Source organism: Erinaceus europaeus, chromosome 18, assembly GCF_950295315.1.
Source record: "Erinaceus europaeus chromosome 18, mEriEur2.1, whole genome shotgun sequence".
Taxonomy (NCBI): Eukaryota; Metazoa; Chordata; class Mammalia; order Eulipotyphla; family Erinaceidae; genus Erinaceus; species Erinaceus europaeus.
Genome location: NC_080179.1, coordinates 74,066,685 through 74,081,808, shown reverse-complemented (window position 1 = coordinate 74,081,808; position 15,124 = coordinate 74,066,685). Strand labels below are relative to the sequence as shown.

General features: G+C 41.9%; 1 protein-coding gene across 1 annotated transcript in view; it reads right to left on the bottom strand.

Annotated features, from left to right (window-relative positions):
- UGGT1 (UDP-glucose glycoprotein glucosyltransferase 1) overlaps positions 1–15,124 on the bottom strand; it is a 105,296-nt gene that overhangs the window by 74,613 nt on the left and 15,559 nt on the right. The window contains exons 4-8 of the mRNA XM_060178169.1: positions 14,109–14,239; positions 8,660–8,772; positions 5,424–5,598; positions 2,755–2,851; positions 1,344–1,422 (exon numbers count right to left, since the gene is read on the bottom strand). Of these exons, the coding sequence (XP_060034152.1) occupies positions 1,344–1,422; positions 2,755–2,851; positions 5,424–5,598; positions 8,660–8,772; positions 14,109–14,239 (595 nt within the window). The remainder of the gene's footprint in view (positions 1–1,343; positions 1,423–2,754; positions 2,852–5,423; positions 5,599–8,659; positions 8,773–14,108; positions 14,240–15,124) is intronic.

The window sequence follows — 15,124 nt, the reverse complement described above, 5'->3', positions numbered from 1 at the left end:
ACCTCCTGGACCACTGAAAGAATTTCTTGGGGGCCAGGTGGTAGCACAGCGGTTTAGTGCAAGGGGGAGGAGAGAAAAGGACACCTCCAGTGCTTGGCTACTTGTGAAGTTCTCCCTCTGCAGGCAGAGAACAAGGGGCTCGAACCCAGTCCTTGGGCAGGGCAGCATGTGTGCTCATCCAAGTGAAGCACTGTCTAGCCCCCAATGCATTGCTCTTCCTTTAAAAAGTTAAATTAGAGTAGGGCCCCAAAGTAAAAACCCTAGGTTGAGGGTGAGAGTGGATATTCAGCTTCATGGGGGGGGGGGGGGGAGATGGGACAAAGTCTTTTGGTGGTGGGAATGGTGTTTATGTAAAAAATTAAATTAAAAGTAATAATAAGTAAGCTAAAAGATGGGGTCAGAGAGTGGAATACTCGGTAGAGAAGACTTGTTACCATGTGCAAGGACTCAGGATCAAGCCCTTGATCCTCACCTGCAGGGGAAAAGCTTCACAAGCAGTGCACCGCGTGTGTGCGTGTGTGTGTGCATGCGTGCGTGCGTGCGTGCGTGCGTGCGTGTGTGTGTGTGTGTGTTTAATTAATTAATTTTTTTACCAGAGCACTGCTCAGCTCTGGCTTATGATGGTGTGGGGGACTGAATTTGAGACTATGGAGCCTCAGGCATGAGAGACTCTCTGCATAACCATTATGCTATTAGCCCTCCTCCGCTCTCAATTTTTTGTTTCAATATGGTAGAGGGAGATGACAATTTGGTGGTAGGTAAAGTATGAAGCTGTACCCCTATTACAAGAGGCTTGTAAATCAATATTTCTCCAATAAAGTGATTTGGTAGGAGAAAAAAAAAAAAAAACAAAGGCAGAAGAATGCCCTTCAGAATCAGGGAGAGAGTTCAGGGTTAGATCACTGGGCTAGCACTAAGTTTGTATGCCTGAGGCCCTAGAGAGCCACGTTCAGTACCAAGCACTGTCACAATCTAGAGCAGTGTTCTCTACTTATGTACTCGCTTACGTGCTCGCTCACATTTTCTCTCCCTAAAAAAGAAGAGAAAGGAAGAGAAGAGAAGAGAAGAGAAGAGAAGAGAAGAGAAGAGAAGAGAAGAGAAGAGAAGAGAGAGAAGAGGTTTCAGAATAACTGGAAATCGGGGGCTGGGCAGTGGCCCACCGGGTTAAGCGCACATAGTTTACAATCAAGAATAACTGGGAATCATAAACTACTCTCTAAAGTAGCAATCTCTTCATACCAGCTAATAAGTATAAATACTGTTGGATCCTTAACTCTGAGATGAGAGAGTTGATACAATGCAAGGACAAAGAGAATAAGGACATCCCTCAGAAATATGCATACCTTAATTTTCCAAAGAGAAATCCTTGAACCTCATCAATGGGATCATTTTCACCGATCACTGTGGTATTTACCTCAGTTCCTATAAAAACACAGCAAATGAACGCCTGGATGTTCAGACTAGAAATTTCAAAACTTTTATCCCATGACATTTGAATAATGTAAAAAAGAAACTTTAAACAGTTCAAAAAATTTTGGAGTGGCTTGTTAAATAGAATAAAGGCATCTTAATATTTCCTGTGTTCCTGGATGGATAAAGAATATTTTAGGGACTGGGTGGTGGCACAACTGGTTAAGTGCACACATTACAACACAGAGAGACCCAGGTTTGAGCCCCCGGACACCCCCCTACAGGGGAAACACTTTGTGAGTGGTGAAGCAGTACCACAGGCAGCTCTCTCTCTCTCTCCCTCTCTATCATATCTCCTTCCCTCTCGATTTCTGGCTGCCTCTTTCCAAAAAATAAATATTTTTTTTAAATAATGTTGTTTTTTTTTTTTTCAAAAGACTTTGAAAACGTTTTAAGAAGCCTAGGAGCTAGCACAGGGGGTAAAGCTCTGGGCTCCCAAGCATAAGAGCCTGACTTTAATCCGTGGCGTCACAGGTACAATGCCCTGGTTCCCCGCCCCCACATTTCCTCTCTTATTAATAAATAAATATTTTTTTAATTTTTTGAAAGTTAGTAGTTTTGAAATTATGAACAGGGAGCTTTACTACTAAATTATGAAGAATTTCATAATTTATTGCAAATAAACAGCTTGTCCCTAAATATAATCACTGACTACACAATGTTGTGGAACTAGGTTATCTGCCATTTACCCAACTGAAAATTCTTATCCTTGAAAAAGAGACAAAAAAGAAAATTTTAAAGATTGCCCATGAACCTTAAGGCTAAAATATGGAGTTCAAAGTCCTAATGTATGACAAGAAGCACCTAAATCATAAAACTGTCAAATGCTGAAAACAATAAAGACTATGAAATGTTTGTTAAATTTAAGATCTTCTTATGGTTAACAAAGGTTACTTGTCAACTATACAATCAGTAACAACAGCTACTACTTACCAGAATCTTTGTAGAAAAAAAAAAAAACCTCTACATATACATCTATTTTCTTCTCATGAACATTTTAACATGTATTTTTTTTTCTTCCAAATAATTTTACTGGGTCTAACAGTTTATAAAGAACAGCCGCTGCCACATGACAATTACACATGAGTATAATGTCTCGTCTGCCTGTGACACGATCTGTACTTTACAGAGGAAAAAAATTCCTCAGCTCAGCATAAGAGAACCAGAAGTCAAGCTCAGGTTCCTCACGCTCCTCAATCTTTTCTTTCCTTTTAGGGGAACAATTTCCACTTAAACTCATGTTTAGAGAAAAGAAAACACACAGTTTTTAGTTTACAAATTCACCTTTCACCTGAGTATCATCCTTGGCCTTGTACTCAGTGCTCTTGATGGCCAGCTCCACGCCATAGCCGGAGAGATAGACGGGCTCCTTCCTCAGGTCCTGCAAACAGAGCACACACAAACACACACACGTCATCACCACCTAGCTCTTCACACCTCACAGTGTACGGGGCATAAGCACACTGACGTCACCCAGCTATCACCCAGAATTCCCACGAGATGAGTTCATCCCTCTACATGTACTGAACCTTCCATGGTAATCCTACCGGCCTCTAGAGTTTGTGTCTTGCCTCAGATGTGGGACTGGGTATTCTACCATGAAAGCGAACTCAGAGGAAGTTACACACAGACGGACACATATAACCACCTCTTACAAAGCAATGTAAAAAGAAAGAGTGCAGGATCCTTCACAGGAGGGTTGAAAGCTACCAAGACTGCAAGCCCAGAAGTGTTTCGCTGGGACTCTGTGCACAGGAGCTCTCCCTTACCATAAGGGGTGCCTGTCGCCAAGGTCCCCATGGGGTGGGAAATGAATCAGCAGGGAAGGCGCTTGCCTTGCTGCGCGCACACCCTAGGTGTGATTTCAAGCTCCAGATGACAGCACCATGGGCTGCACTAGAGGGAAACATCATTAGGATAAACAAGTGCCTCACTGTCTCACCCTCTTTTCCTGTCAACATCCTTCTGCACCCCCCACCCCACAAAAAAAAAAAAAAAAAAGAGAGAGAGATGACACAGTAGATAAGGTGTTGGACTCTCAAGCGTGCGGTCCCAGGTTTGATTTCTGGCGTCACATATGCTAGTGCTTCTCTGGTTCTCCTTCTCTCACCAATAAATATCATTTTAATTCCCCCCACACCATGAGCATCTGAAAGAATTCATAGCACTTAAAACTATATAAATCAATTCTCCCTATACATGTACTTATGATGTTTAGCTCATAAATTAAGAACAATAAGATTAACAATGACGAATAAAATACAACCAAACACTATAACATAGTATAATCAGATTTACATGAGCAAATCAGTCTTTTTTATAGCACACAATGTTTTTATTTTTTTATCTTTATTTATTTATTGAATAGAGACAGCCAGAAATTGAGAGGAAAAGGGAGAGAGAGAGAGAGAGAGAGAGAAAGATACCTGCAGCTCTGCCTTACCACTTGTGAAGCTTTCCCCCTGCAGGTCCCTGGGGAGCCAGGGGTTTGAACCCAGTTCCTTGCACGTTGTAACATATGCGCTCAGCCAGGTGGACCACCACCAGGCCCTACACAGTGTTTAGAGGCCACACTTGGTGAAATGTGACTGAAACTTTCAAAGCAAAAATGCAGGGCCAAGAAAGCTCTCTTGGGTGTACTTCCTATGTCACGTGCATGGCCCAGGCTAGAACCCAGGCCCCACTGCACTGAAGGAAGCATCAGTGCTATGTTATCTCTCCCTCTTTCCATCTGTCTCTATCTGAAAAGAAAAAAGCTGGCTCAGAACTTTTTCTCAATGATGACCCAAAAAAAAAAAAAAAAAAAAGCATATAAGGGAGAGACTACTACATATGCACATTCTTTATTATTTATTTAACTTTAAACATCTTCAGCCAGGGTTTGGACAGACCAGGTATTAGAGGATTCCCACACTTCTAAATGAGGCTAGTTTTTAGACATTTCAATTTTTTTTTAATTCTTTTTTTGTTGTTGTTGTAATTGTTGTTTTTATTGATGTCGTCGTCATTGTTGGATAGGACAGAGAGAAATGGAGAGAGGAAGAGAGACAGACGGGGAGAGAAAGACAGACACCTGCAGACCTGCTTCACCGCCTGTGAAGCGACTCCCCTGCAGGTGGGGAGCCGGGGGCTCGAACTGGGATCCTTATGCCGGTCCTTGAGCTTTGCACCACGTGCACTTAACCCGCTGCGCTACAGCCCGACCCCCGACATTTCAATTTTTAATACTAGAGACAAAAGAAGAAAGAAGAGTTGCCAAAAACTGGACATTGATGGGCCTGGGAGGTGGCTCGCTGATAAGAGTACTTGCCTTTTACGCAAGAGTCGGGGTTTGACAGTCTGCACTACATCAAAAATAAGACAAAAGGAATGGGCTATGGCACACCAGTGAGCACATGCATCACGATGTGGAAGGACCAGGATTCAAGACACCGCTGAGCTGCTTCACCGCCTATGAAGGGACCACCTTCCAGGTGGGGAGCCAGGGGGCTTGAACCCGGATCCTTATGCTGGTTCTTGTGCTTTGCACCACATGCTGCACTACTGCCCGACAACCCCCCCCCCATTTTTTTTAAGGTAGAGATAGAGAAGCAGAGAGAGAGGTCACAGAGCCAGAGCTTCCTTCAAGGTGGTGGGGGCTGAGCTGGAAGCTGGGGCGCACAATGGCAAAGCCACACACCGTGGAGGTGAGCTCCTTCACTGGCCCGAAAGGCACCATACGTATGCAGATATCACATGATCAAAGGCTGTATGTCTCAAAAAAATTTTTTTAATCCAGATAACTCTGTAAAGGGAGTCAACACTAGCTTATTACTACGGTCATGCCGCACAGATTACTATTTAAAGTACTTATAGAACAAGTCAGTACTACATTTTATTGTTTTGAAAGAAAATAGCCTAAATAAAGATGTTCAGAAATCCTGGAAACGAAAGAACAGTAAGTCAGTACTTACAGATATGTAGTGTCTGAGCACATAATTGATTCTGCCGGCATTGCTGCTGGCTACCAGGTGCTGATGCAACTTATAAAATTCTTCAGAGCCGATCTGAGAATAAAAAATCACCACTGGGCTTTCAGGCTTAGAGGAGGGGTATCTGTGGTCTCCTTTGAACAATAAGGGTTTGGGTCTGAAAACAAAGATCATAAACTTGAAATAAATCTAGATATTAAAAATGGTCCAAAATGTATTTATAACTATAATAATTTAAGTAACAATCATCATCCCCATAATGTAAAAGGAACCACACTCAAATAATTTTCAGTTAGTAGGAATACTGCTAGATCTATTATTTGTTTACAATCATAAATAAAATCATTTTTCTAAAAAAACTATTAAATGTAGATTTTGATAAATAATTGACAGCAATTCCTAGAAGATTAAGAGGCAGAAAAAGGACGTGTACCCAACCCAAGACGCATCATGCTAACCCTCTGGTGAATTAATGCGCCATGTCAAACAGAGGTGGCGCAGTGGGTAAAGCACTGGAGTCTCAAGCATGGGGCTCAACCCCCGGCAGCACGTGTACCAGAGTGACATCCGGTTCTTTCTCTCTCTCTTCCTATCCCTCTCATTGATAAATAAATAAATAATTTTTTTAAATTCTCATCTGAAAATATAATGAAAAACCAGCAGAAGATAATGACCGGAGAAATAGCTTGACCAGCAGAGCATCAGACTGGCAAGCATGAGGTTCCTGTCTGCTCCCCAGTCAAGCAAGTACCAGAATGTTCACTGTATATCCCCCATCACACCTGAAACTCTCATACATAATAAATGTACAAAGATAAATAAAGGAAAAGAAAAAGAAAAAGAAAAGAAATGGCTGCCAAGGCAGTGGAGTCACTGTTCAGGACTAAGTCCCAGTGATAACTCCAGTGGCAAAAAAAAAAAAAAAAAAAAAAAAACAGACATTTAACTTTCCAATTACAATGTCTCCCAAACCACCACCACCACCCCGCATATACATTTTTTTGGTTCTCTTTATTCATTTATTTTTATAGTAACCACCTAAATTTAAATAATAAAGTGAATGAAAATAGGATAAAAAGCATGAAACATATAACAGTGAAATTGGGGGTCAGGTAGTAGCACAGCAAGTTAAGCGCAGGTGGCGCAAAGTGCAAGGACCCGCATAAGGATCCCGGTTCCAGCCCCTGGCGGTGAAGCAAGTGTGCAGGTGTCTATTTTTCTCTCCCTCCTCTGTCTTCCCCTCCTCTGTCTTCCCCTCCTCTCTACATTTCTCACTGTCCTATCCAACAGTGATGACATCAATAACAATAATAACTACAACAAGGGCAACAAAAGGGAAAATACATAAATTTTTTTAAAAAGTTAAAAGGAAAAACAGTGAAATCAATAAGAAGCCAACTTTCCTCTTCTAGCATTTTCACTCCTATGATCCTATGATCAAACAGATTTAACATTTTAGTTTTCTTCAGAAAGTTTAAAACTCCCCCCAAAAAAACCTCTCTAAATATGACCATAGTAGATTTTTTTAAATATTTATTTATTGTTGTAGTTACTATTATTGTTGTTGATGTTGTTGTTGTTGTATAGGACAGAGAGAAATGCAGAAAGGAGGGGAAGACAGAGAGGGGGAGAGAAAGACAGACACCTGCAGACCTGCTTCACCACCTGTGAAGCGACTCCCCTGCAGGGGGGAGCCAGGGCTACGACATCAATAAAAACAACAATTAAAAAAAAAAAAAAGGGGGCGGCAAAAGGTAAAGTAAATAAATACTAAAAAAATCAAAAGAAAAAAGAAAAGAAAAAAAACTTTTTTTTTTTTGCCTCCAGGGTTATAGCTGAGGTTCAGAGCCTGCACTATGAATCCACTGCTCCTGGAGGCCATTTTTTGCACACCCCATTTCTTCATGAAGGCATAACTGTCAAAACAAATTCAGTAAGAACTCTTCAAGACCTGTAGACTTTGCTTTCCCCAAGGAGCACCGTTTCGTGACGGCGCGGCCGTTTTCCGACACCCTGAGACAGCTGGGATGCAAACCGTGTCTTTAGATGCCACTCTACGCCAAGACCCACTAGTGCCATATGGTGGGCAACATGCTGGAAAATGAGCCCACTGACAAGAGACATAACATTTTTTAATATTTTATTCTTTTATTTATTGAGTAGAGATGGAGGGAAACTGAAATGGAAGCGAAAGGTAGAGAGGGAGAGGGAGAGGGGACACTTGCAAGCCCTGCTGAACCATTTATGAGGGCCCAGGACTTGAACTGGGGTCCCTGTGGGCTGTAATATACGCACTGTTCCAGATAGGCCACCACCCCGTGTTAAGATCTAACATTTAAAACCACCCATTACACTTCTGTAATCTGACAGTAAGACCACAAAAGGAAGTCACTGTTATGCTACTTATAACAGCATCAGAAGATAGACGAATGGGTAACTTGCTCAAGACAGATAGCAAAAAGATACTGGTTACATTTGTCTATCACAAGAAGTCTACCTTTAAGCAAAAAGCCAGTCTCATTAGTTTCCAATTTCATATTCAAGGGGACCAAGTGTTTGGCTCAGCTGGCTAAGCACACACACGGTACAAGGATCTCACATTACAGTGCACAAGCATCCAGGTTCAAGCCCCTGGTCCCCACCTGCAGGGGGGAAGCTTCACAAGTGTGGTGAAGCAGGGCTACAGACGTCTCTGTCTCTTTCCCTATCTCCCCTCCCCTCTCAACGTCTTTCTGTCTCTATCCAATAATAAGTAAATAAAAGTGATTTTTTTAAAAAGACCAATTTCATATTCACATTCAGCTTGGAATTGTTTTTTAAAGTTTCCTTTGTCTGAAACAAATAATACCCTGAGAGACCATTATCATTATTACCATTACTTCAGGGACTAGTGTGAGTACACAGAGTATAATCTCTCAGAAATAGTCATTACTACAATATGAAAGTAGCATTAAGTAATTTTGTGACCTACAGTTAGAAGTGAAATGAGGAAAAGAAAGACAGGTGATGTGCCTAGGATCACAAAACTGTTGCACGTGACAAAAGTGGGGTTTGAAATGACTAGTCTGGTTCCAGAATGCACATTCTAAACCACCGTACCTACAGGCTTACAAGAACAACGGACTAAGTCTAAAATCCAAAGGGGAACACAATGAAACGCATGCCATCGCTAAAAAGAAACACATCTCATTTTAAAAGCAAACAAATATGCAACCTACCTCCCAGATGCTGCGATCAGAAGATTCTCCAGAGTGTCAGCATCGCACGTCTTCTTCCCATGCACTGAGAAAAAGGAGGAGCATCCTTCCGGGGGACGTTCATCTGCTGCTATCTGTATGCGAGACACAAGACAGATATACGCATTCACACACACACACACAGAGGTACATTTAACTACATCTAACCAAAGATCAATAAAGGCATGATCATTCTACATAAGTAATGAAACTACTATAAAGCAACATCAATAAGAATGATCTCCTGAGCACACATTAAGTGACAAGCAAGCAAGCATTCTGTTACTCCCAACATCCTACTGTGAAGTAGTTGTTACTATTATCCCCAAGACAGAATTCTGTCTAACTCTGTCTCATAGCTCCACATTAGAGCACAGGGCTAGCATGACTGAAGACCCAGAGGCTGGTGCTGGGGAGAGAGCATAATGGTTATGCAAATGATTTCCATGCTTCAAGCTCTGAGGTCCCAGGTTCAATCCCCAGAACCACTATAAGCCAGGTGGCCATACTTATTTATAAATAAATAAATAAATAAAGGGCCAGGTGGTGGCACACCTGATTAAGCACACACGTTACAGTGGGCAAGGACCCAAGTTCATGCCCCTGGTCCCCACCTATAGGGGGAAAGCTTTACAAGTGGTGAAGTAGGGCTGCAGGTATCTCTATCTCCCCCACCCTTCTCGATGTCTCTCTGTTTCTATCCAAAAATAAATAAAAATATTTTTAAGTAAGCAAAAAATAAATAAATAAATAAATAAATAAATAAAAATTTATAACCAGGCTGCAGTTTCAACTCAAGTGTCACCTTTATACCAGGCTAAACAGTGCTCTGTTGTTTCTGTCTCTCTCGCTCTCATAAAAGTACATAAAGCTTTAAGAACATGTTAATTTAAAATATGTATTTATTGGGTAGGGGTAAGTAGTATAATGGTTATGCAAAAAGACTCTCATGCCTGAGGCTCCAAAGTCCCAGGTTCAATCCCCTGTACCGCCATAAGGCAGAGCTAAACAGTGCACTGGTGAAAGAGAGAAAAAAAAAAAGTCAAATTTATGAACAAGAGGGGTAAGAAGCAGAGCTTTGTGTGATGCTAGGGATCAAGTTCAGCACCTCATGCTTCAGAACCCAACATTTTATGCACTCAACACCTCTCAGGCAGCAAAATAAATTACTCCTTTTTTGTTGTTAATAGTAGGCTAAGACTAAGACTACAGTGCAGAGCTCCACACCACACCCACAGCGAAGTTCTAAATCCCCACCTCCCACCTCCCAAAGATAACCACTCTAATTCTCACAAGTCTCAGAAACCGTTTGCCTGTTTATGGTTTTGTTTTTCAAGTTCATGTGTATCCAATCTCTAGTAAATCTTTAATATATATATATATATATCGTAAGCTCTTTCCATTTTTAAACGGATTCTATAATTCTTTAGAAGATAGTAAAGGCAGTTCGGGTGTGCACACTGCAGAAAACTACACTTACAAATGTCAACTGTACTCCAGTCACCGCCACCTGCTGGGGGAAAGCTTTGTGCTGGTGAAGCAGTGCTGCAGTGTCTCTCTTCCTCTCTCCCTAGCCCCCGCTTCGCTCTCGATTTCTGGCTGTTATTAATAATAATAATAATAATAGATTAAAATTTTTCTATTCTAAATGTCAAAGTATAACTATATAGTCCTACTTAAACACAGTATCAAATAAATGTGAAGACCTCCAATTAAAAGAGTGGAATTCAAAAAATAACATCTCTGTGTACTTATTAGTCAAATAAATAATCTTTACAATTTCCTGAAAGAAATTAACACTTTCTGGGAGTCAGGCAGTAGCGCAGCAGGTTAAGTGCAGGTGGCCACGAAGCACAGAACCGGCATGAGGATCCCGGTTCAAACCCCCCGCTCCCCCACCTGCAGGAGAGTCGCTTCACAGGCGGTGAAGCAGCTCTGTGTCTGTCTTTCTCTCCCCCTCTGCCTCCTCTCCTCTCTCCATTTCTCTCTGTTCTAACAATGATGACATGAATAACAACCACAACAATAAAAAAGGCAACAAAAGGGAATAAATAAATATTGTTTTTAATTTTAAGGATTTAAAATTCTTATTTATAAGTATATAAGTATGCAGCCCAGGAGGCAGTAGAGTGGATAGAGTTGGACCTCAGAGCATGAGGTCCTGAGTTCAGTCCCATAGCCACGCTGTCTCTTTCTCTCTCCCCATTTTGTATAAATAAGTATATCTTTTAAGAAAGAACATATTGTATACCTGAGAATATTAACCCAAACAATCATTATCTATAACTTATCTTCCAGATAAACCATTCTCCCTATCACTGCTTTCTACTAACTACTACTTTAAAGAGAAAAATCTTCAAACCTCTAGACAAGAAGAGAAGAGTCTTTTCAGGGAAGCGAAACTAGATTATCACACTTGCACCAGAAGATTCTATATTTTTCTTCTGCAAAAGACCTTATGCTAAAAAAATGGAATCTGTTTAAATAGGTACGGGGGGGGGGGCATAAACCAAGAATTACATATTCAGACTGTTACATAAAAGTGCAAAGAAAGGGGGGCTGGGCGGTGGTGCAGCGGGTTAAGCGCAGGTGGCGCAAAGCACAAGGATCGGCATAAGGATCCCGGTTCGAACCCCGGCTCCCCACCTGCAGGGGAGTCGCTTCACAGGCGGTGAAGCAGGTCTGCAGGTGTCTGTCTTTCTCTCCCCCTCTCTGTCTTCCCCTCCTCTCTCCATTTCTCTCTGTCCTATCCAACAACGAACAACATCAACAATGGCAATAATAATGACCACAACCAGGCTACAACAAAAGGGGGGAAAATGGCCTCCAGGAGCGGTGGATTCATGCATGGTGCAGGCACCGAGCCCAGCAATCACCCTGGAGGGAAAAAAAAGTGCAAAGACTGAGAAGAATACTGTTCCTGTGAGCACGCTATATTGCGGGGTTTATGAGCCAGCCTCAGGTAGGTCAACGAAATAAAGACATGGCAAGGGAGTCGGGCTGTAGCGCAGCGGGTTAAGCGCAGGTGGCGCAAAGCACAAGGACCTGCGGCATAAGGATCCCAGTTCGAACCCTGGGCTCCCCACCTGCAGGGGAGTCGCTTCACAGGCGGTGAAGCAGGTCTGCAGGTGTCTATCTTTCTCTCCCCCTCTCTGTCTTCCCCTCCTCTCTCCATTTCTCTCTGTCCTATCCAACAACGACGACAACAACAATAATAACCACAACAATAAAACAACAAGGGCAACAAAAGGGAATAAATAAATAAAATAAAATATTAAAAAAAAAAAGACATGGCAAAAGGCCTAGTGGAACACTAAACATATAACTTGATTATAGAATTGCAATTTAAGGGGCCAGGTGGTGGTGCATCTGGTTAAGCGCACATATTACAATGCACAAGGACCCAGGTTCGGGCCCCCGGTCTCCACCTGCAGGAGAAGTTTTGTGAGTGGTGAAATAATGCTGCGGGTGTCTGTCTCTCTGTCTCTCTCCCTCTCTATCACCCTCTTGATTTCTGGCTGTTTTTGTCCAATAAATAAAGATAATAAAAAAATTAGGATTATAATTTAAATGCGGATTCGAGGGAAGACAGCATAACATGAAGCATTTATTGTCTCGGTAGAATACACTCATTTTTTCTCAAATGGGGGGAGGACGCAGCCCAGAAGGTTTAAAAGCACGAGGTTTTCATCAGAGGGACGGACACTCTGGTTTGTGGGTTCCCGCTCTCCCCCCTCCCTCTGATTGTAGAAAACTGAATAAGTATGTTTTAAAAGTAACACTTCCTGTGCGGGGGAAATAACTCCACATCAGAACACTGGATTGCATTTCTGAGACCCCAGGTGCTCCAGGCTCAGTTGTCTGCGCCGCCACAAGCCAGAGCTGAGCAGGTGACCTGGTCTCCCTCCCTCCTTCCTCTCTCCATGTGTCTTTCTCATGAAAAGAAAAAAAAACAGATTTCACATTTACTTTATATCAAATGTAAAATTATTTAATTACTTATTTTGGATAGAGATGAAGAGAAACTGAAGGAGAGAAGATAAAGAAAGGGAGAGAGAGACACACACCTGCAGCACTGCTTCGCCACTCTGACGCTTCCCCGGTGCAAATGGTGGTTGGGGCTTGGACCAAAAAGTCCTTGTGTGCTGTGATATGTGCATTCAACTGGGCACACCGCCACATGGACCCCAAATATACAGTTTTCATATACAAAGCCTTGATTCTCTTTTACAAAGTGACTTTGTGCAACTCAAGATTCAATGAGATGCACACACTACATTAACTTAACACATTTTCAAGATCCCTTCACTCATACATTCATTCATTTATTCATAAAATAAAATAAAAAATACTGACAAGACCACAGGATAAGAGGGGTACAATTCCACACAATTTCCACCACCAGAGTTACGTATCCCATCCCCTCCCTTGAAAGCTTTCCTATTCTTTATCCCCCTGGGAGCATGGACCCAGGATCATTGTGAGGAGCAGAAGGTCTGACTTGAATAACTGCTTCTCCACTGAATATGGGTATTGGCATGTTGATCCATACTCCCAGAATTTTTAAAAAAATGGTCAAATTGAAAGCAGTTAAATCCTCCTTTCTTATTCCTTCTCCTTATAACTTTCTTTCTGTGCCTCGCTGCCTCTCTTTCTCTAACTTAAACTAGAAAAAAAAAAAAAATACACAAAAGGCTACATTTATACAACACAGCTGGAGGCACAAGCATGTTAAAAGAATTGACTCTGAATCTGGTCACAGCCTCTAGATCTCAAAGTTCTCAGGAAGTACAGGAAATATGAGATAAACTCCAGAATGCAGTAAACATGATCGTTAAATGTTAAATCTGGCTTCTCGAACAAGTTATAAGGCCCTGGAACATGATGGAAGAGGAGGAAGGACCTAGTGGGGGCTGTATTGTTATCTGGAAATGTTAACACGTACAAACTATTGTATTTTACTGTTGACTGTAAATCATTAATGCCCCAAAAAAGAAATTAAAAAAAAAAAAAATCAACATGGGGGTGGGGGCTCACCTGGTTGAGTACACTTAGTACAGTACACAGGACCTGCGTTCAAACCTCTGCTCCCCATTCCCCATACAGGAAGGAGTTTCACAAGTGGTGAAGCAATGCTGCAAGCCTGTCTCTCTCTCTCCTCTCTCTCTCTCTCTCTCTCTCTCTCTCTCTCTCTCTCTCTTCCAAGCCTCTTCCTTCTCAATTTCTGTCTCCAACCAAAATAAATAAAATGAGATTTACCACTAGTTTTGCTTACTAAGTTTAAACTAACTTTAAACCAAACATAAAGCATAGACAATATCAGGAAGAAAAGATACAACTCTGTAACAGGCCAGGACAAATGCAGTATATTCAATCATCATGTTACACACCCCTAGAGAAATACACTACTATCTGTAAGCACAGAACTCACCTGTTGGAAGGCTTGAATTGTAGCCGAGTAGGAACGCAGAGACAGACAAAATTTCAACAAATTCTGCTGTAGATGTGATAGAAACGGAAATGCAGCTTCCAATATTGCATGATAGTAGGAAAAATCACTACCTGTCAAGGAAGAACATTAACCAAAAAAGTCACACATGACAGCAAACATCAAAGTGAGGTAACTTGTGAAGTATGAAACTGTGTTCTGCAAGGGTATAAGACAGCAAAACTGTACCATTCTACTTCCTAGAACTACCGTCAAATGATCAAGACTCCTTGGAGCAAGCAATGCAATTGCTCCCTTCTCTTCTTCCCTTTGATCAAACAGGTGACTTGGACCGCTGTTCTCCCACTTACCCGGATGACTAACTCTCAGCCCTCTTCCTCAGGAAGAATTCAACTGTCAGATCTCCCCCTCTGGGAAGTCACCCCCATCCCCTGCCCCATGCCTCACTGAGCTTATGGGCACATCCTTGTTGCCATAACACCTCCTTGTTCACCTTCTTCTTCCACTTAACACATCAGAGTCTAAATCACTTATTCACCATCTACGCTGCCCAAATAGTCTGAGTCCACACAGACAACAGTCATCAGTTTATTTTTGTTATGTATCCTGAGAGAATAGCACATCAACCCACAAAACAGTGTGAGCAGTGTGATGCAGAAACACAAGATATTAAGATGCTAATAAAACTGTTATTTGGGGAGGTACATTTAAACAGTTGGAACAAATTATTTGAAAAAGAAAAAAAAAAATGTACCAGTATGGAAAAGTCTACCGGACAGATTATTAAATGAAAAGTACAAGGTATAAAGCAAAGTACACAGTTATCTTTTTTTACTATAAGAAAAATAAGGGAGTCAGGAGGTGGCGCAGTGGGTTAAGCGCACATGGGGCAAAGCGCAGGGACCGGCGTAAGGATCCCAGTTTGAGCCCCCGGCTCCCCACCTGCAGGAGAGTCGCTTCACAGGCGGTGAAGCAGGTCTGCAGGTGTCTGTCTTTCT